Below are 22,776 nucleotides of genomic sequence, written 5' to 3'. Positions count from 1 at the left end.
CTGGATCCAACCTTATTATTTTATTTCTGGAATCTTAAAATATCACACAATCCTAAAGCTACATCAGATAATGCCAGACCTCAAGATGTTTCTAGCCAAGTTCCATTAGAAAGTTGCTTCACTGTTGCCCACCACTGACAAGTAATGAAAGAAAGTAATTGTTTCTATACTTTAGGAAATAAAATAAAAGTTCTACCTCTCAGTCTAGGCTGATAGGAGCTCACATCATTCTAAATCTTTAAGAATCTCTGGCAAAGTTGCTTATAAAACAAGTACTATAATGCAGACAATACAAAAATTAGAACATATGGCTTTCTGATTAATTATAATCCTACCTGGCTATTGGAATCTCCAGACAAGATGCATAAGTGTGGCACCAGTTTGCTGAGAATTAACGATTGTGCACCATACCTAGGGGGGAAAAATCCAAAACAAGGGTCATTCCCTCCCTTTTATGCACGGTATCGTCATATGTTACTACATGACAGCTCTAACACTTCTAGCTACTGAGACCTTGTAATTTGGGAAAGACTGTGGATAAATTTAAGAATGGAAATTTAAAGTAAATGAGGATTGAGGATTCTTTTTAGTTTAAGGATTTCCCCCCCTAAAAATCAAGTACAAATTTCATGGAAATGAGTATACTACCAGAAAGGAAAGAATATTCATTTTAATACTTATTTCCTTAAAAATGAAATACATACACATTTAATGTTGCAACAAGACAATGACACACTCCTTCTCGTGAACGATAGTTCTTGTGTTTAAAGCCAGCAGCAAGACGTTCCCAAATTAACTATTAAAAACAAAAGGTCAGATTATTGGATGGAAATGCATATTCTATAATAATAATGTTACATGGTTATGAAATGACTAATAGCTATTATAAATTAATACTACAAATTCATTAAATGTTATATGAATTCTTGGGACAAAAACTTTTAACGAAACTTAATTACCCCTGTGCCCAACTGCATACATCAATGCTGAAACCAAACAGCCCCTTTACTAAGAAAAAAATAACTGACAATACATAACAGTTTTCAAAAGCTAGAAACAATGCAAGTAACTGAAGGTTCAAGTCAGTGGTTCTCTCATGTTGATCATTCCCTGCTTTAAAAACCCCCAGCAAAAAAACAATCATCCCATTGTGACTTCAATATGCCCTTCATTCAGATTTTAAAACTGATTCTTGTAAACATATCAATATATTTCTAAAGTACTCATTCAACACACTTATAAAACTGGTTCTATTTCCCTTCCAATTCCAGTGATGTTTCTGTCCTTCAGTGAGCTTCTCTGATGATCTCTGGATCTTTCTTCTATTATGAATTACTTGGGCTACATTCAGCTGCGCCTAAGCATGCTCATCTTCTCATGTTTCATTTGCCTTTCTTGCTTCTATCTTTATAAATTCTTTATCTCCTGGGTTCTCTGCAAGCTTGACACTTACAGGACTAGATTTGTGATGATATTTCAAAGCAAACAAATTCCAACTGCAACTCCCTTTAGCTGCAATGCTGCCATTTTAATCTCAGCCGTTCAGCAGGCATTCAGGAGAAAAAGGTTGCCTAGCAACTGCTGCACAGTGAGCAATAGCACATTTCCCAGACTGCAGCATTTTATGATTTAGACCCTCCCAGTATTCAAGTCATGCTGTAGTATGATCAAAACAAGCGATGTTGCATGTGTGTGAGTGTGTGTGCACGCGCACACTACTCTTTCATCTTTAAAAGACTAGGGGTGGCAGGGGATATAAGATAGGCTAATGAGAAAACACCAAATTATTTAAGTAACTGGAATTCTAATCCAATTAGAAAAAATGCTCCATTTCTGTACATATTCATGAAATTGTTATCTTAAATTTAGCATGGCACAACCTAACAGTGAAATATCTAAAAGACTTCTGAACTACTTATTCCTCAGAAATGTTTGACTAACACAGAGCCAATTTGTGCTGGCCACAGTAAAATGAGCAGTATTTTAGATGACTCCCAAGTATTAATTTTGGAGGGGATAAAGGAAGCACAAAACATAAGTATAATAATTCAAGAACACTTCCCAAAATGCATACAACAAAAAGTCAACGGAATTAGCAACAGTGATGATAGTTTGTTAGCAAGCAGCATTTTCCCCATCACATTCAAACAATCATTGAAAATGTTTTTATTTACAGATTATATTCTGGTGAGAAATAATTAAAAACTAAGTGTTCAAACAGTTGAATAAGTTACACAGGAAATGTGTATACACAAAATAGCCTATGGGGAGTAGCTGAAACATCAACAGGAATATTAATGAATTAAGGTAATATTCTACCCAATTGTCAAAGTTTTGTGTGGAAATGTGAGTGACACAACTATCAATGCTAACTAGCAACAAGTTTCACACAACATGACAACTGCCCAGGTGCCTGGCTTTTAAGTCACATAAATTTGACATGTTGTACTAATTCTCTGTGGCCTGTTTCTGGTAGCTTATACACCCAGCTTTGGGTTTTATGAGCTATCACAACAGTTCACTGCTCGATGTAAGATTTGTCACCTACCCTGGGGTTGCTGTGTCATGGGAATCCAGATGACACAGCCACCCCAACGATAACTCAAACAACTACAGAGCCTCTTGGCTAGAGCAGCAAGAAATCCCTGCCACTCTTGCCAAGCGGCTGCTAAGAAAGTGCTGCCAAGAGCCACCCCAAAAGCGCGCAAGTAGCATTTGAAGGGAAGCTGTCAGAAGCATCATGCATGGTGATGTGCTTGTCAGAGAAGGCTTGCTTTGTTGTCATCTGCCTCAGTCAGCAATATCAGGATGGCAGGGAAGACAAAGTAACTCTAGCAAGCTACACACACAGCCACCTGGACCTATTTCTCACGGCTTCAAAACAGGATGTGGAGGTAGTTCCAACACCCCAGCCACCTATGTGCACAGGTGGATGGAGCTACCCCTTCTACCTTGCTGCACACAGCAGCCTTGTTGGACTAGCAGCACCAGGAAGAAAGAGACTCACCTTACTTTGCCTGCAACACTTCTGGCTGACAGTGGCATGGGGCAGAGGTCAGCCTGACAGACTCATGAATCAGTCAAGCTGACTGTAGTTCTCTCACTCCCCAACAGCACTAAGAAGTGCTGGCAAAGAGGGACTAAATCTAAGTACTTCGCACAAGAGAATCTGTAGAAGAACCAAGGTTGGAGGAGGGGGCACCATGGACATATGACATGTGCATAGCCACATTATGTACCTTTTTCTATAATATATCATGTGAACCGTCTTGAAAAATGTCCAATCCCTGAAGAATCTACTACAAAGCTGGATCCAGATACAAACTGAGAGATCCAAATCCAAATCCATGGTGTCTATTGCAAGCCTATGCAGATACTGTACTGGAGATGCTGTACTCCTGATCCCTTGACCATGCTTAAGTAATCAGTAACAGGCAGTGGGATCAAATGCTTCCCCTTTCCTGCAATACCTTCAACTTTCATGCAAATTCCCCTTGCTAACATTAACCATGATTATGTTAGCACCCTTGTTTCACTGGATCATAACAAAGTCAGAAACAAACTTTAATTGGCATTGAGTTTTTGTTGTTGTTATGTGCTGTCAAGCTGTGCCAAAATTATGGTGACTCTATGAATGAATGCCCTCCAAAGTGTCCTGTCCTTGACAGCCTGGCTCGGCTCTTACAAACTCATGGCTGTAGCTTGAATTTCTGGAATTGATTCAATTAGCTCTCCCTTTTTTTCTTGTGCCTCTGACTTTCCCTAGCATGACAGTCCTTTCCAGGGAGTTTTGCTTTCTCCCGAGGTGCCCAAAGTACCATAGCTTCCAGAGAAAATGCTGGCTTAATTTGCTCTAGGACCCACCTGTTCACCTTCAGCATATTCTCAAAGCTCTCCTCCAGCATCATATTTCAAACACACCCATTTTTTTCCTGTCATTTTTCACACCTATACTTAGTGATTGAAAATTCAGTAGTACGGATGAACTTGGGCTTGGTCTGAACTGAAATATCCTAACACTTGAAGCTATTTTCTAGTTGCTTCACTGCTATCCTTTCCAGTCTTGGTCTTCAAATTTCTTGGCTGCAGTCTCCCTTTGAACTGATGAGTAAGCCAAAGTATGTCAACTCTTTTACAATTTCAATTTCTCAATTGTTCACCTTAAAGTTGTATAATTATTCTATAACCACAACTTTTGTTTTCTTAAGTTTCAGGTATAATCCTGCTTTTGCTCTTTCTTCTTTCACCTTCATCAGGAGACATCATCTGCAGATTTTAAATTACCTTCTGCCAATTTTCAATCCTTTCCCTAATCCCAATCTAGTTTTTCTCATATATTTTGTATATAGATTAAAAATAGGTAAATACACCTTTGCCTACAGCCTTTCTCCATATTCTGTTTCAACAGTAACTTCTTGCCCACATTATACACCAGGACAGTCAAGTGCTGTGTCACACCATTTCTTTCAGGACTGTCCATAGTTTTTCAAGATTCACGCAAAGGTTTTGCTGTAATCCATAAGGGACAGACTAATTGTCTTCTGAAATTCTTTGATACATTCCAGTAACCAATCTATATTTGTGATACAAAATCATGGAGTCCTGCAGTGCAGTATAACCCTTGGCCTGGAAGTTGTGTCTGACCACAACTTATCACATCTAATATGGAAGAAGTGTTTAGCTGGGCCCAGGAGGCTGTCAACTGCTCCCTTAGAGATGCTGTCATGCCAATAACTTTAAAGGAGGGGATTATTAAGCCACTCCTGAAAAAAAGTCTGTCGATTTTCTTGGAACTCTCAACAACATTCGGTACTATTCACCTTGATATCTTTGTGGATATGCTATCTGGCACGGGAGCTAGAGGTACTGAACTGCAATGGTTCTGCTCTTACTTGCATGGCTAATTCTAAAGGGTGATGCTGGAGGGACTATTTTTCTGTTTCTTAGCAGTTATGTCATGGAATGGTACAGGGTTCTATTTTATTCCTACACTATTTAACATCTACAGGAAACTGGTGGGGGAGATTATCAGGTGATAAACACTGATGTGTGATCAGCATGCAGATGATGCTGCAGTTGAGGCAGTGCATGTTCTAATCCAGTACACTGGTGTGGCAGGAGACAGGATGAGGGCCAATGAACAGACTCAATCTAGGCAAGATAGAGGTACTCTTAGTGGGCAAGTGGTCAGCCCAACTCAATGATATTGAACTTGTTCTGGATGGGTTGTAACCCGCTTGGAGGATTAGGTCCATAGTTTAGGGATGGTCATTGTCACTACAGCCGCAAGCAGACCCGGTACCATGAAACAATTTTTATCATCTTAGGCTGATATATCAATAACATTATTTAGACAGCAACAGACTAGCCACAATTATCCATACTCTGCTAAGATCTCATCTGGATTACTACAATGTTATGTGTGGGGCTGCCTTTAAAAATGGTCTAGCTAGTTCAAAGCATTGCAGCAAGATTGTTAATGAACATATAATGAACATATAATGTCAGTATATTTTCTTCTGCACCAGCTTCCAGTCCATTTCTGGGCCTGATTTAAAGTGTTTATGACCTCAACATTCAAAGGCCTCAACAGCTTTGAGGCAGGGACAAATCATTTCCTCTTGCCCAGACCCTAAGGAAGTCTTCAGTCTTCCCTGATAAAGGAAGACTGACAAATGAGCCCCTGACAATGGAAGTAAGATAGGAGACTACTAAGATGAGAGTCTTTTTTGTGTGGCACAAGTTTCCCAGAGCAGTCTGTCTGGTCACCTAAACTGTGCACTTTCTGGCACCAGGTGAAGACCTTCATATTTTCCCAGGCATATTTATCTTGAAGTTTCAATTGTTTTAAATCCCTTAACTGTATTTTAAAACTCTGCATTACTGTTAGGTTTTATATGGTTAATATTTTATATAATACCACAATTTGTATTATGTTTGTACTATATTTTATTCTTGAAAGAGATGGGGGTGTCTAAGCACTTGATTGTCCTGATGAGTGACTTGTATCATGGACAAAAAGCTACTTTTAGGCAGAATATGGAGAAACAGAATGGTTCCCTTTGGCAAAGGAGTCAGATAAGGGTGCATTTTATTTTCCTATCTGTTCAATCTGTATGTAGAACATAAAGCTGGATTAGGATAAAAAGAAGAAAGGGTCACAAGTGGTGGAAGACACATCAGTAATTTAGGAAATGCAGAGGAAATTGTATTACTGGAAGAAAGCAGTAATTGAAATGACTCCTGATGAAGGTGAAAGAAGAAAGTACAAAATTCAGACTGCAGCAGAACATTCAGAAAACAAAAGTTGTGACTACAGAAGAATTACACAACTTTAAGGTCAACAATGAAGAAATTTGACATTGTGAAATATTTTACATATCTTGGCTCAGCCATCAATTCAAATGGTGACTGCAGCCAAGAATTTAAAGTTGACTGGAACTGCAAGTAAAAAGCAGCAATTAAGAAGCTAGGAAATATGACCAAATGTGAACACACTTAACTGGAGACGAATGCCACAATCATCTACACTATTCCCAATCACTATGTATTGGTATGAAAGCTGGCCAGTGAAAAAAGGTGACAGCAAGAAAACCGATGCATTTGAAATGTGGTGCTAGAGGAGAGCTTTGCAAATACCCTCAACTAGTAGAAAGATAAACAAGTGGTTCCTAGATCAAGTAAAGGCAGAACTTTCCCTAGAAGCAAAAATGACAAAACTCAGTTTGTCAAGTCATCATACTTTGGGCACATCATGAAAAGGCCAAGTTCCCTGAGGAAGACAATCATGCTAGGCCAAGTCAAAGGCAGAAGAAGAAAAGGAAGACCAAATATGAGACAGTGCAACTACATTAAGGAAGCCACAGCCTCGAATTTACAAAAGCAGAGCAGGGCTATCATGGATAGGGCATTTTGGAGTATTTTCAATTGAGAGGGTCACCATGAGTTGGGGATGACTTTTTAATATTATTGTATTGTAATCTATAGTTTTAATTGTTGGGAACTGCCCAATGAGTGTTGGCTGTTGATGATACAGAAATAAAATAAGTAAAAAGCAAGCATTAATTGAGGACAAGGAGAATATGCATGGGAGATGAGAGGAGCAATCCTACAGCACAATCCCAATCCTATTAACCATGGTTAAGGGTTTCAGGAGCAATCCTATAGCTTGTTGCTAATCCCATTAAGTATGGTTAAGGGTTTCCAGGAACTTAAAGCAGATTGATACAGCTTGACTTAGCACAAGAAGAATGGTGATGAAATGGAGCTTGAACAAGGGGAAGTCTGTAAAATGCAAAACATACATACAGGACACCATACTAAAAAAGCAGAATGATTTAGGAAAAAGAAAACAGTAAATAGGAAATAGGAAAAGAAATAGGAAAAAGGAAAAAGAAAAACTCAAAAAGTCAAACATCAAGATCATGCTGTTTAAATACTTTTAAGAAGTTTGATCTAAAATGATGGTCCTGATTTTATATTGTAAATTTGTTTTATATTTTTAATGTATTATATTTTAATGTTTTGTGAGCCGCCCCGAGGCTTTGGTGAATGGGACGGCATAGAAATTTTATAAATAAATAAATAAATAATTGAACAGCATAATTTTTTTAAAAAATGTTAGTTTTAATATTACAAAACAGTGCTTGCCATGCACCATCAAAAAGAAAAAGGAAGAAATCCACTTTTTTCCCTTTGAAATGGTACCTGCTCTTATACATATGTGCATTTATTTTTCTCTCATACTATTATATGCTTATGCAGAGTGAACCAATTAAATCACTGATTAATTACCATAAGAAGGTTACAGCCCTGTTATTAATATGGATTAATCCTAGTCCTTCATTTTCCTCAGAGCTCCTCACCAGCACAGTTTCACTATAAAACAAGACATAACCTCTTCATACAGCTCTATCTTCGAGTTAAGGGACAATCTAAAATAATGAGTATGTTAAATTTACAACCCTAAATAAAAATATTGTTCATGAAAACAAATATTTATTTGGAATGCAAATTTAAAATAATTTCCATTTATTTATGGAAAACAAATTTATTTGGAAACAATTTTTTTTCCAAATAAAAATATCCCCCTATAAGTGCTTCAAAGGCTGTCACAAAAAGGAAGGTCAAGATCTCTTCCCATTGATATCAGAGTATAGGACATGGAATAATTAATTCAAGTTGTGACAACCCAGATTCAGGCTAGATATCATGAAAAGTTTCCTCCCTGTCAGAACAATATGACAGTGAAACCAGTTCACTGGTAGAGAGATCATGCGCTCTCCCACACTAGAGCCATTCCAAGAGAAACTGGACAACAAACTGAATGGGATGGTGTAAATTGCTGTCCTGCAACAGCAGGGGTTGGACCCAATGGCCTTCATGGCCCCTTCCAACTCTACTATTCTGTGATTCTATATTCCAGACCTATGTGTATTTCAGACAGCCAAAAGGATTCCCTAACAGAATAATCTCAGTTATGGATTATGTGCAATAGGGTTCTTGCACCTCTAATATTTAGGCAGAAGAGCAAATTTTGCTAGACCCAAATACAGATGAGAAAAACTGAATCTCCTAAGATTTTCTCTTCTGTGCAAATATAAAAAGTACTCTCTGCTTTGTATTTATTAAATCTATTACAACAATAGTATAAATACATTGCCCAAACTTCCAGTAACTCCATACCATCGGTGGAGCTGCTTGATCCATTAACTTCAAAGCAAGATTCTGTGCTTGTTCGCGAACCTGGTCTTTGGCATCTCCCATTCGATCCATCAACACTATAAGAACTAAAGAACAGAAATAAGGATTAATGTAATACAAGTTCACAGTAAAATTGTACCTTCAAGTTCACTGCCAAAATGATTTATGTTTCCAACAGTAAAGCAACTGATCGATATTTTTTACTTTTAAGATTTCTATAATTAACCAAAAAGCAAAAGCAGCCCTAGCAACCATAAGAAAAATCCCAAAATACCTATTAGGGCAGTATCTTTGCTAGACCAACTCAAAAGTCAGAGTGTAGCATGCAAGCATTTGCGTTCTCCATATCTCTACATTGAGCCAAATAGTTTTCTAGGAAACTTTCTTTTTCTGCCTAGTCACATCTGAACTACTGTTTTTGAAGGCCAAATATGGCCAACTTATAAACTAGTGACTAAAAGAGAACTGCTTTCTGAACACCCCAGAAAAGAACAAGAAGTTTTCAACTCTCAACATGCCATTTTGGGAAAATATCATCTTCAGACCACAAGTCTAGAACGTTCCAACTCTAATGAGTTCTATCCAGCATGGTCAATCAGGAATCCTGGAATTGTAGTTCAAAACATCTGGCAGGCACCAGATGGAAGAATATTGCTCTAATGCACAGTAATCCATCCTATTCAACCTATGCTATGTTAACAATCACCTTGAGTATGCACATTACTTCTGCCACAAGGATGCTAAAGTGATGTAGCAATATATGGAAATCCCAAGCGGCAACCACAAATCCAACAAGGTGTTTGATATGGAATAATTCAGCAACTTTCCTATACATGCTGAATAGCATCGGGATAGTATAGAACTCTGTAGAATCCATAGCTAACTGTTATTGGCCTGAGCTATGATCACCCAACACTATCCTCTGGACACAGCCCTACAATAAGCTGTAGCTTTCTGCTTCTGACTCCAAAACCATTGGTAAAAAAAAAGGTAGTGGTTAAGGAAAAGCTCATGAAGTACTTGAGGAAGAATAGGTAGATAAAGACACTCAGAAATACATTAAAAAGACAGACAGAGGGAAAACAGAGAAAAAGTATAAGAGAAAGAGGGAAATGACAGGAGCACCTCTATTTTTTACTGATGCTGGGGTGGGGGAAGGGTTCCCACCAAAATGCTCTTAGCTAGTGAATCTTGCCAGCAACAGGCTCCGCACAGGTGCAGAACCCATTCGTGTGATGCATGGAGATAACAAAAAGGAATCTGTAGCCTTCTGCTCCTGACTCCCAAACCATGGAGCCTATCCAGAAAGATACTGTGATCAGTAACATCAAAAACCACTGAGAGATCAAGGAGATTCACCATGGTTGTACTCCTTGCCTGCCCTTCAATAAAGATCAGCTTGTCAGGACCACCTAGTCTGACTGAAGTGCCCTAAACAGACTGGAAAAGGTCCTGATCAGGAATGGACATTTTTGAGCGTGTGGAAGCCAATACTCCTTTACAAAAACATAAAATTTGGTGAGGCAAACTGCCCCATAGTGAGTGCTGGAAGGACAATATTTAGTTTGCGAATACACTAGATTTAATCTATTTGGTACTCCATACCACCCCACCTGCCATTTCTTGTGTTTATCTAATAGGACCATGATCCTTTGGTTTTTCTAATTTGAAATCCTCACTGTATTATCAAGTCTTGTAAAATGATGATATACTAGTCAAGTCTGACATATTTGGCTTTTACTTTTAATCAATACCATATTTAAGATAGTTAAGTACAATATAGTCAGGGATGACATTTCTAATATTGCCTTTGTTTGGCAATAATAGTTAATACTCCTATGCTGGATCCAATGTTTCTGAGTAACAAAAGTATTAAATTAGGCCTATACCAACAAGAGAGTCAATGCTGAATGCTCAGGTTTCTGTCATGTATGCTAACCAAAACAACCCTACAAACTATAGTCAACCAATGTTTTATCTTTAAAAGATATTTTACTAGTTTGAGATTGAAGTGAATATGTCAAGCTAAAAAAAAGAAGAAAAGTTAGTAAAGTTTTAGATATTGCATCTGAATACATACGGAAGTTTCTTGTTCAGTGTTAATGTTATCCAAAAATTGCTTTACAACATACATACAAAATCCAAATTCCTCAACACAGCTATATTTGTGTTTTTTTCACAGGCTTACAAGACTTTTTCTAATATGCATTTTGCAAGAAATTTGCTCTAATTTTTGTGGTTTCATATGGGATTGACAATTGTTCATTTCCTACTGCTTTAGCATATAGCTCTTTGTATGTATGTGCTCAATTAATATTTAGCTTTTTTCTGCCCTCTATTTTTATACTGCTTTTTACATTTTCTTTTAAAAAGATATTATTTAAAAATATAGGAACATCAAAGAAAACCAGTCACTAAAACAAGGCAGCTTACAAGGTTCTCCTCTGCATTCTGTCCTCACAGCAACAATCCTCTGAGAGGATAGGCTAGACTGGGAAGCAGTGACTTGCCCAAAGTCACCCAATGGGCTTCATGGCTGAGCAGGGACTATAACTCAGATCTTCTGAGCCCCAGTCCAATATTCTTAACCATCACACCAGGCCAGTTCTCATGAATTATGAGAATTAGGAATTCTGGCTTATCATGATGTTGGAACCCAGAACACTGATTTACTCTGACTTGTTTATGCTGTTGCTCTCTTTGCTGTTGCTCTAGAAGTGTCTAGGAAGGGCAGCCTGAAAACAAAATGGTTCTAAAAATCTGCTAAACTGGGTATGACACAAACAAATCAGAATATGGGCAAACAAGCCACAGCTTCTTTACTCTTCTGCAAGACAATCCACAGCTGTTACAGAATACAGCTTAATAAGCCGAGAATACAGTTTATTACTCAGTTCACATGATGCAACCATTCATAGGGTTGTTCGCACATAAGGACAAGCGGATAGGAGAAAGTTTGATCCTATGCAAGCCACATTTAACATACTTAGACCTGAATATACTTAATACTTAGACCTGAATATTGTAAGCTGTCCTGAGGCTTTTTTGCGAATAAAGCGGCATATAAATATTTTAAATAAATAAAATCACACATAATGGCAACCCACTGGTTTAAAAATGAAGCACTATTAGGGACTAGAGGCATGTCACCTACAATGGATCGCTCTTTTCCACTACAGCTCGCAACCCTGAGTCTGTTCCTTCATAGGCTGTGGATAGGGATGGGCTAAACAACCCAGCAGTTAACCCAAACAAAGCACAGATTTCTTTGGAAGCTGATGGCATAAGCACCACAGCATGGGCTTCTTCTGCCATATGCAATAATCCCCACTGCTTGGCCCCAGAGGAAGCACCATGTTAGGAAATACTTAACTCACATTTATCTCTACTGACTCTGAGATCATCTTTGAAGATATTTAAGTGCTGTTTAGCCTTTATTATAGCTGTTTAAACCATGTAACCAACAGAATGTAATATTTATTTTTGTATGCATGCTGTATATACTATGTTCACAACTGACAGGATAAACATGTTTTGTTTGCAGGATAACAGGGTACAAAATAAAATGCAATAGGTGTTCTCCAGAAGTCATCTGGAGTCTAACAGGAAACGCACAGGGATGTGGTGTATGAAAAGCTATTCGTCAAAATGCAGAAAATTACAGAAACTCTTTCCACCATTCATATTACCAAGCACATTCTCAGTATTGCAGAAGGAATTTTGGTACTGCAATGCATAATTGCTTGAATCTAGTACACTTGTACAGAAGTAGTATTTGGATAACTCAAGCCATTTGTCACCCCTGCAATCAGCTAAACTTAGTACATATTTTGTCATTAATTCTATGAGGTAATGCATTGAAATGAATAACTATAGCCCAAATAACCCATATTAAGTTATTTTACAAAGAAATAAGAAAGCCACTCACCAGGTCCTATATAGGATTTGAAGCGTCCTGACAGTCTGTCAACAAAGGCACCTAGAAGATCTAATCCAAGTAATGACACCTACGGAAATAATGAAGGCCTTAAATGTAAGATCCTAAGACAATTTACTCAACCAGCTAAGGCAGCTTCATGCATCTATAAAAGCTTTCAGAAAGAGAAGTTAGAGGAATTTTAAAGAAAAGTTGCATAACTGATCTTATATGCTTTATAAACAAACATTTACGTCATGAGCTTAAAACAGATACAGAGCAAAATCTCAAATCTTGTTCAACATGTAAACCAGAAATCAGTCACACTGTGTCATGACTACAGACTAGTCGTATCTTTTTTGGGATAGGACAACAAACCCATCATAGCCTAGTCTCAGATAATAGTCCATTAAGTCTCAGCAGTTTTCACCTTTTTAATTGTAATTAGAAGAAAACTTGAGTATTCCTCAGGCTAAAAAAATAAAGAGAGTTCCATTAAAGGACATTATTTTCCTCCCATTATTTAAAAGAATGAAAATAAATAATGCTCTAACTTAGAACTACAGAGCCTTGACCCCAGAGTTTAGGTCTAGAAGAAACAGAAATAGCCAATTGTATTCTTTCCACTGCCATCTTTAATTTAGCAAAAAAGCAAGCAGAAGCTTAAATGAGGCAAGGTGCAAAACATAGGCAGAACTGTGCCTTCTGTGGGAAAATTAAAAACAAAGTACTTGGACAAACACAGGCTTGTTTTAATGAATAAATTAACATAGTGCTTTATAATGGGCAAGAAAAACAGTATAATTCAAATGCGCAGTTTGGCAATACCTTTATTAGAACTATTCAGAACACCACAGAAATGTTTAGGCTGTTGAGTTTATCAGAATTCTTCATCAGGCTAGGTAGTACAAAAGCAGGGGATAGGAGTAAAAAGCAGGGGATAGGAGTAAAGTCCAAAATTCAGGCCACAAGTTGCAGCTATAAGAGCTGCAGTTTAGAAAGTCTCAAAATAGAGATTTGCAGTCTGAATAGTCACTGGTAGGTGCTTCAGGTATAAGATTACAACTCACAATGAATTTTGGGACAGAGAAGCAATGGCTGATCTCAATTTTTGAAAACATTTGACTCAGACCTGCCTATGTCTCAGTACATGAAAACTTTACTACCAATAAAATAGCCTTTCTTTAAATGGTGCAAATTTTCATCTAATTGTAACTTTGATTGCAATAACCAAAGTTATTGCAAAGTACAGAATTATGCAGATAAAGGACATTGTATAAAGTTCATAGAACACATGCAGTCACTTGAAACTCCAGTAATCTGTACTCCTACAGCCACTTTTGAATTCAGCCCTGCTGAATTCAGTGGGATTTACTGCTGAGCATAGAACTGTGCTGCCAAGCTGCAATTCTAATAAGTCATGCATTAAATAAATTGCTCTGAAGGCAATGATGCCTCTAAATAAATAAGTGTCAGGATGCAAAGAGTCTCATGAATAATTCCAATTTTGGCAAAGCTGCACTGAAACGCCTACTGATCAAGACATATATTTTTAGAGCATATAAAGGACTGTGGGAATAGTGGGATAACTCTAATTACGCCTTTTTCAAATTAGTATCCTCCAGATCTTTTGGAGTTCACCTTCCATCAGCCTCTGTCAGCATGAACATTAGTCAGGAATGCTAGGAGTTTTGATATGAAACAACTGGAGAAAACCAGGTTGGGGAAGGATGCCCTAGCCCAACACTAACTCTTCCCTTTGGATCCCAGCCCTGGAGAAGAGTGGGTTGCAAGTATTGATGAATTCACAGGCAAAGTAAAACATGGGAAAACAATAGTTTTGAATGCCAAGCTGGATTAGTTGGCAAAAGTAAAGTCAATTGTAAACATATCAAATTATAATGGAATAAAGAGATAAAATAAAATATTCACAACCCAATTTCAAAAGGCAATTATCCTATGAAACACCATTAAGTAGCAACTTGGACATCTTGTCGAAAACAAAGGAGTGTGGTGGTGCTTTGTATTTTAAAAATTCTTAGCAAGTTTTAAATGTTCACTATAATATTTATATCATGAGAATATTGCAAATAGCTTACCAAAATGCCAGCAGAGGAAAAGTATGAATTACAATCAGGCTACTGAAAGAAGTTTAACATATCTGCATGCAAGCAAGGTGTGGTTTTTGGTCTAGGCTGCTCACAGGATGCTAACAGAGCAAACACTAAAAAGTCAAGCTAGGCACAATACACTCTGAACTTATTTAAAAATTAAAGGAATATAAAAGCCTAATGTTGAAAAAAGGTTTGCAAACCTCATTTCAGGTAGCAGCATATTTACCTTTGTACAAAAATAAAGATGTTCTTTACTTACATGGGCAATTCTGAGCAAGCATTTAGCATATTAAAACTTGTAACCTCTGTGTAAACTTATGAAAGTCTGGAAAAATACATTTTGTTTTTCCCCAAAAAACTGAGTAACTTTTGATTATGATTCCTTTCTTTTTAAAGAATGCTCAATAAAATATTTAAAACAGAAATGTGTATATTTCCTCACCAAAAGTAATAACAACAATGTAATAAACATTTATAGAAAGACCATGGTAAAATTTCAGGAAATAAAATCATGGGGAAGACAAATTGTTAAAATCCTTTAATCCAGTGTATCTTTCACTGACAAACATTAAATGATGTTCTATCTCATGTGAGTAGAGACAGAATATTATACCATGGAAAAAGTACCTTCTTGGCAAATTGTTTTAGTTTAGTGTATTTCTGCATATGTTCTAGTTAGATGCTGTGGTAGTCAATATAATTCTCACATAAAACCAACAGAGGACAGAAGCACTGTGGATTATCCTGCCAATGCCACCAGTGCAACAGACCAGCAAAGTTTCCTCATAAAAATTAACTCGCTGCCACAATTTTAATTAAGCTGCATCAGCTATAAAACCATCATTTAAGCACATTTATACTTCCTCCTATAAAAATATGGAAGCTGCTACCAACACACTACCAAACAATACATCATTAAAAGCATAACAGGATTTGGATAAGCTGATGGCTGGGAAAACCCAGGGTAAACAAGTTGTTAGTCACTGCTGGTGTCTGAGGCATCATAGAAGGGAAGATGCCAGCACAGAGAAGGGATGTTGCTGTCAGATGGGACTCTGCATGGTGTGGCACAGGCAATAAGGTCACTGAAAACCGTAGTAGTCCCTTCTTCCAATAGGTTGAGATAGCATAAAGGTTCTCAATTTAAATATGGCTGCTTTCCATTCCTAATAGATGAGAACACTTTTCTCAGCTAAATACAGTGGTACCTCGGCTCACGAACACCTTGGTTCACAACCAAATTGGGTCACGAACAAAAATTTCATGAAAATTTTGACTTGGGTCACGAACTCTGCATTGGGTAGCGACCAAGAACAGAGCCATCTCCCCCCCTCCCCGAGTGCAGTTGTGTTCGTGCAGGGAAGACATGCGTGATCACGGGTGCGCTCCTACAGGAAAGATGGGTACAATCTTGAGCATCTCTCCCCACCCAACCAGCACAATCGTGGCCCTCTCCCCCCACCCGAGTGGGGAGAGGGCCACGATCGCAGTTGCGTATGTGCAGGCTGTGCGGTGCTGCACCCGTCTTTCCTGCAGGAGCACGCCTTTGCCAGGATTTCTTTGAGAAGCACCACCCCAACATAACTGTAATGAACAGAGTGTTGGATCTGATGAACAATAATGTGGTCTCTCATTTCCAGAGGGTTATGCAGCGCAGGAAAAAAAAACAAGTGACTATAGACAGATTTTTCACCAAAATTGACCTTGCAGCTAAGAGACAAAGAGAGGAAACCCCTGACAGAGATTTCCCCAATGTCCTTATGGAGGGGGACTCTCCCTCAAAACACTAACCTCCACTCCACCTAGGTTAGTGTTCTCCACTGTACTGTACACTACTTTGTTGTTCTTTGTCACTTTGTTTCAATTTTTTCTGATGTAAAAAAATAGTTACAGAACCATTAACCTTATTTCCATTGAACCTTAAGGGGTACTTTGACTTGGCTCACCACTAAAAATTGGCTCACAACCACTTTCGGAGGGGCCAGGACGAATTAACTTTATTTACATTGAATCTTGTGGGGGAATTTGACTTGGGTCACAACCAATTTGTTTCAGGACCAGAGTCCTGGAATGGATTAAGTTCGTGAGCCAAAGTACCACTGTACAATCTCCACAGCTTTTCCTTTACACCAGATTCCCCAAACTTGCTCTGCTCATAAAGTTATCATGTCTTATACAATAAATGCAAAAATATATTTTATGCAGACAATAAATACAAATTATTTGAGTTTACTTTTAAAAGCATTTGATGTCAATGATAAAAATGAGCAGACTACAACATAATGCATTTTATTTCCTAAAGCAGCCTCCCCTAACCTGATGCCCTCCAGATAAACAACAATCTCCAGCATTCCTGACCATTGGTCATATTGAATGGGACTGATGAGAGCCGAAGTCCAAAACATCTGGACACTAACAGATTGCGGAAGTAATCAATTGCAAATTTCAAAGTAACTTTAGAGTTAAAAAGCACAAATTAAATAATTTTTGCATTCTTCTTCATTTTTACTCTCAAAACAGCGTTTTCCCCCAGGGCTTCAGAAGTCCCAGAAATTTTACATTTTTTCTGCGTGAAGCATTATACATTAAAACCGGACATGTATGCTCATCCCTGCATCTCTAGAGCAAAATCAATACTGTCTTTATATTAGAAGTGAAATACAGTCTCTAGAACAGGATAGCACCACCAATGCACATGGGTATTGTATAAAGAACAGACCCCTATCCCAAAAAGTTTACAAACTAAAATAAACACAGGGAAACAGAGGAAGAATGAACTGAAATCACGGATAAGCAGATGAAAAATGTGTGACTACTTCAACCACAGGTACTTTGATTTAGCTTTTCATAAGGTATCATGACCAGAAAGATGATTCAAAAGCTTCTTGGATGAATTTTGAAGATGGGCCAGAGGAAATAAGGAAAGTGATTACACTGTACCATTCTGGGAAAAATTCCAGAATGGGAGTGCTTAAAGGGAGTACAGGGGAAAATGGACAGAGTTGTCAAAGGGAAAACAGCTGAGGGTAGTGAAGCACATACACAAGGTTAAAGTAACAAATTTGTTGGGCAGTGAGCACAGAGAAATAAGGTTAAAAAATGTAATGGAAGACTTTGGAAGTAAGGGCAAGAGGTTTGTGCAGGATCTGGAAGCAAACAGGAGGCAAGTGAAGGGATATAAGGAGCAGAGCCACAAGGCCAGAATGATGAGAAACGTGCACAGTTTGAAAGACCAGGTGAATGTAAGCAAAGGCAAGACAGCGAAACTGAGAAAACTGCAATAGTCAAAGCAAGAGATCATATAAGAATGGGCAAGAATTTTTACTGAAGGGAGAGAGAAAGGGACCATGTTCTTGTAACATTATATTATTATTACATTGCATTTATATCCTGCCTTTCTTCCTACTACAAGTAAACCAAGGAGGCTTACATGGCTCTCCTCCTTTCTATTTAATCCTTACAAGAACCCAGTGGGTTGGGCTGAGAGTCTGTGACTGGCTCAAAGCTGCCCAGTTAAGTTTCACTGATAAGTGGCGACTAGAACCCTGATCTCATAACTCACATTCCTAAATGCTTCACCACCACACCACAGCAGCTCCCTTGTAAAGGGAGAAGCAACAAAACGGGATAGTGGAAGGAACAAGAGAGAGAATAGTCAAAGAGAAAACCAAGATTTTGTGCCTTATCAACAGAATGGATGTGATGCTGACAATGAATGAGAACAAAGAGATGAAGCTTTGGGAGGAAAGATGACCAGTGTAATCCTGGACATAATGAGCCTGATACAAGCAGGAATATGAGAAATGTAGTTGTAGATATGGAATTGGATGGAGGGCCAAATATCTTGGATAGCGGCAGCATCAGGTGTCATCAGATGGTACTGACAGCCAGGAAACTGGCCAGACAAGACTCTTGGGCAGTCTTAAGTGTATACCTGCACAGTACAAAAATATTTTAAAATATGTATGCCCAAAAGATATCATGACAGTGACAATCACTGTAAAGTGCCATTGTTGGACCCCTGTCATTGGTAGTGGCATGATGCTTTGGAAAAAAAAGTATGAACACAAAACAGGGTTGTGATCAGAGCAGGAAAGGTGAGAGAAGACAGGTTCTGCTATCTGGAACTTGTCTTACTGGGGAAAAGGGCTGGGAAAACTATTCATGATAAGTTTGATCTTCTATTAGGTGCACTGTGCGTTTATTCAAAAGGTAGGTTACCATACTGTGTAAATTCATCCCCACAAACCTGGTTTAAATGACACAACAATCAACCATGGGTAATTAGCCATAGTCAGTTGTTCTGTTGTCTGAAGCTAGCATTGTCTTTGTAGGATGGTTTACTGTTCACAAACAAGCGACCCTGAGGACCCATGGCTTGTTTTGGGGATTCTCTGACCCATGAGAGGTTGTGTTTTCTGAACCTAGCAAGATGTTAGGAAGAGCTATAGAGGCAGCTGGCAAGAGCAGCCAAACTTCTTGCAGCTCACTTTTGAAATCTTACCAGTGACTGCCCTTCCATTGATGCCAAAGCAGTATTTTGGAAGGACCACTACTCATTCTTTGACTTAATATTTTCCAAAGCTTCAATAAAAGTACAACTGCATCCATACTGTTTTGACTCCTGAAAACTGAACTAAAAACCCCAGATTTTTATTGGTGCTTCCCCTATGTGCATTTAATGTTATCCAATTCTAGTCAAGATTGCATATAAGCTAATTTGTGCATAGTTGCCAGGGGTCAAATGTCATGCTGTCAATGAAAAAGCATCTGTAAAGGGAAAAAAGAACCAACCATGGTGAACAGAAATGTCTATCAGGCACACTGCAGGTGACTCACAAAATAAACCACCAACCATGGTTTATTCACAGGGCGGCTTAGGGTGATGTGAGCCCACCTACCTGAAAGTGTATGTTGAGCATCTGCCAAATACATCATGGTTCACAAATTTAAACATTAACTCATTTCTGCCTTGATGTATAAATTTGCAATTAGACTAGGTTAATAAAAGGTTTGGAGGAGGCAATATAATTTAATACTTCCCCAAAATTCAAATATATTTTGTGTGTGCATGCGTGTGTATACACACACAGCTATTACACATACTTACACCTAGTTACATCTCTGGGGAACCCATACATTTGAAGCCTGTATTACAGAGCAATACTGCCACCAGATGACGGAAGAGTCAACTAGCAACAGTTAATGCACGGCAGAATAGCTACCGAACTTGAGACATACATTATTGACAAAATAGCTCAGGATTTCTACTGCAATCTCAGAAGTTTAAGATGCCATTATTTTCTCCACCTCATTCCTTGCTGATTACTACTTTCTTGTATTACAGCCAAGAAAACCTGCATAAAAAATTAAAGCAGGAGTCATTATGAATTTTCTGTAAGGTTAGATGGATTGAAAATTACTGTATAGAGGTAGCAAAATAACTCATTGAATGCATCACTGATTTATCTGATGCTGCAATGGGCTATTCACACAAAAATCATTTTCAATTAGTCCATCAGAAAAAAGTAATAAAACAATCCCTTCTCAAAATGTCATTACAAATCTAGAATGGGATCAACACGATAATATCCAGTTACTCCCAGTGCATGTTTACATTCATGTACAAATGAATTCAGCAAGAGTTATAAAGAGACGGGACTGCAACCCTGAGATAGCACACCCACAGGTTTAAATTTCTATCTTGCCCTTATGTCATATTATTTAGTCTACAAAACAAACATTGCCATTTCCAGAAAAGGCATTTAAAAATACAACTAGTTTTAACAGAAATGTGTTTTTATCTCACAAGAAGATTCAGTGAAAGGGCAAATCCCAGAAAAACACCGATTGCTCCTACTGCCCACAGTACCAGGCATAATTAGTCTTACCTTGTAATTACTAGAGTTCACCCATCCTGTTAATTCATCAATCACTTTATCAAGGCGCTGCTGATCCTGGTCAAGATCAGTGGAAACACTGGGATCATTCAAATATTCCAGAAATTCCTGGCCGATCTGCATCCTGTGGCCCACATCTTTCTGTTGTACCTGATCACAGAAATAATCCATCTTGCCATGCTCCATTTTGATCAGAACTGAACTTTACAGAATCCAGCAAAGAAAACCCGGATCTATTTATAGCTTAAGAGGATGCAAGAATGAATAGGGGAATGTCCCAAGAGTAATTCCCAGCTGCAATGAAATTCAGGTATTCAAGAATGTTCTTCCTCTTCACCCCTAAAAGTCTGTCCTGCAGAAAGGGGGAGAAGAGCGATTGCCTTTCTTTTGCCAGAAAAAATAAGCCCCAGACGGAAAAATACCAGCCCTTGACAAAACATTAAGTCATCTCGAAAAAATAAAACTGTAGAGAGACTCCGGTGACTGCTGTTGCAATACAGGCTTCGACGAAGGGAGGGAGAGGAAGAAAAAACCCCAGGCGAGTGAAGGGCTTATTTCGGGGGGTGACAGCGACGTGCGCGTGGCTTTCTTCGTGCTCGCCTCTCTCCCACCTTTTCTCCTCCAGCAGGATCGATCTCTTCAGCAGGAGACGGCGAGGCACTTTAGGTGGAGAAGGAAGGCGCGGAACGCTCCCTGAAGGCCGGGCAGAGAACTGCCGCAGATGCCGCCCGAGCGCCAGCGACTCTGGGCCGCCGCTCGATGCCCCGCCGCTTCTCACCGCAGTGAGGAAGAGCGCCCGCTCCTCCTGACCGGGAGAATCAGGAAGCAGCGAGAGCCGCTGCGCCGGTGCTGCGGAGGAGGCGGCGGCGGCGGCGGCGGAACTTTCATGCTCCCCGCGCCGGCCCCGGGCTGGGCGAGGAGACTGAGCCGCAGGAGGACCAGAAGGGACCCTGTGAGGTTGCGCCGGCTCTTCTTCTCAAGACTGCGGAGACGACGACGACGGCCGCCCCGTCCTGTGGAAGTTGCGTCCACTTCGAGCCACCGCCAGCCAGCCAGCCAGCCAGCCAGACGCACACCCCGGGGGCGTCCCTCGCCCGACGGAGGCCCCGCCTTTTCCTTCCCTTTCCGCCGCGCGCACGCGCCCCCTCGGCTTAGCAATGCCCGACCCAACGGCTCTGCTTCTTAGCTTTTTTTTGTTACATGCTCCCCCCCTTCAAAGAACCTGACACACTTCCTCCCACTTCCCGCGCATGTGTAGGCTCAGACACGCCCCTTCTGCCGTTTCTTTCGGTGATCAAAGCTTGTGCCCGAGCCGACGGATCTCGACGGGTTCACCCCCTAGCCGAGCGCGCATTTTGCACGGACCTCTTAAGCAAGGTGCGCGCGCGCGCGCGCGCGCACTCATTACTCCTCCACTGCACCTCTTCTAAGATACCACCACTTCCTTCGGTTCTCTCAACCAATCAGATCCTGCGTACGGGGAGGAGAGGCGAGATGCACATAGTTTTAGTAGCCTAACCAGGTGCCTGTTTCGTACCGTGTAACCCAGAATCAGAGTAAGAGACTCAGAATAGGTATCACGGCCGCCTAAATATAGATACGGAATTATGGACTGAGAGCGGTTTAAGCCCTCTGAAAATGTATTGGAATAGGCCCGGTCTTTCAGGGAGAAAACCGGCGCCCCTGGTGGGGTCTTGACTTTGAGTGCCCACGCGGAGGCCCCTCCTCTCCGCGCGCCTGGCAGGCGACCTGCGGGCCTTTCGCGGGTTTTCTTGCGGGGCGTTTGGGAGCTTCGGTCTTTGTGAGGGGATGGGCGCCTGTGCTTTGTCGGAAGGGGGAAGCTTCTCGAGAAGGAAGTAGGAAGGCCTTGAGAGATTTCGATGCTCTTAGGTGACATGGGCTCGCTCAGTCGTTTTAGCGAACCATAAATTCGGTTATTTTGTTAATTGACCTGAAAATAGGGCATCGCATCTTAGCAGCAGGGAGGTAGTGAAGGCGTTTCCTCCCTCAGCCGTCACCACCAGCTGCATTCCAGCAGGCTGTACCGAGGGAGCTGAGATGGAAAGCAGGGTCGTTCCATCAGACCTGCTGTTTTCCCCCTCTCCCCGCTCGTTCCCTTGTGTGTCATGTCATCAGATTTTAA

The 22,776-nt window shown here is 39.8% G+C and overlaps 1 protein-coding gene across 20 annotated transcripts in view; it reads right to left on the bottom strand.

The window, feature by feature from the left end:
- Positions 1–21,990, bottom strand: part of CLASP2 (cytoplasmic linker associated protein 2) — a 136,652-nt gene extending 114,662 nt beyond the window's left edge. For 15 of the 20 annotated variants that reach the window (XM_044455257.1, XM_044455276.1, XM_044455322.1 and 12 more), the window contains exons 1-5: positions 20,625–21,989; positions 12,632–12,710; positions 8,686–8,789; positions 705–796; positions 336–411 (exon numbers count right to left, since the gene is read on the bottom strand). In XM_044455257.1, the coding sequence (XP_044311192.1) occupies positions 336–411; positions 705–796; positions 8,686–8,789; positions 12,632–12,710; positions 20,625–20,819 (546 nt within the window). In that variant the 5' untranslated portion in view covers positions 20,820–21,989. Of the gene's footprint in view, positions 1–335; positions 412–704; positions 797–8,685; positions 8,790–12,631; positions 12,711–20,624 lie in introns of all 20 variants that reach the window. The other 5 variants (XM_044455203.1, XM_044455211.1, XM_044455267.1 and 2 more) reach the window with 2 other exon arrangements.
- Between the last annotated feature and the right edge of the window lie 786 nt (positions 21,991–22,776).

The sequence above is a fragment of the Varanus komodoensis genome, unplaced genomic scaffold, assembly GCF_004798865.1.
Source record: "Varanus komodoensis strain SLA01 unplaced genomic scaffold, ASM479886v1 scaffold10, whole genome shotgun sequence".
Taxonomy (NCBI): Eukaryota; Metazoa; Chordata; class Lepidosauria; order Squamata; family Varanidae; genus Varanus; species Varanus komodoensis.
The sequence above is the reverse complement of the archived record's forward strand: the minus strand, read 5'-3'. Positions and strand labels throughout refer to the sequence as shown.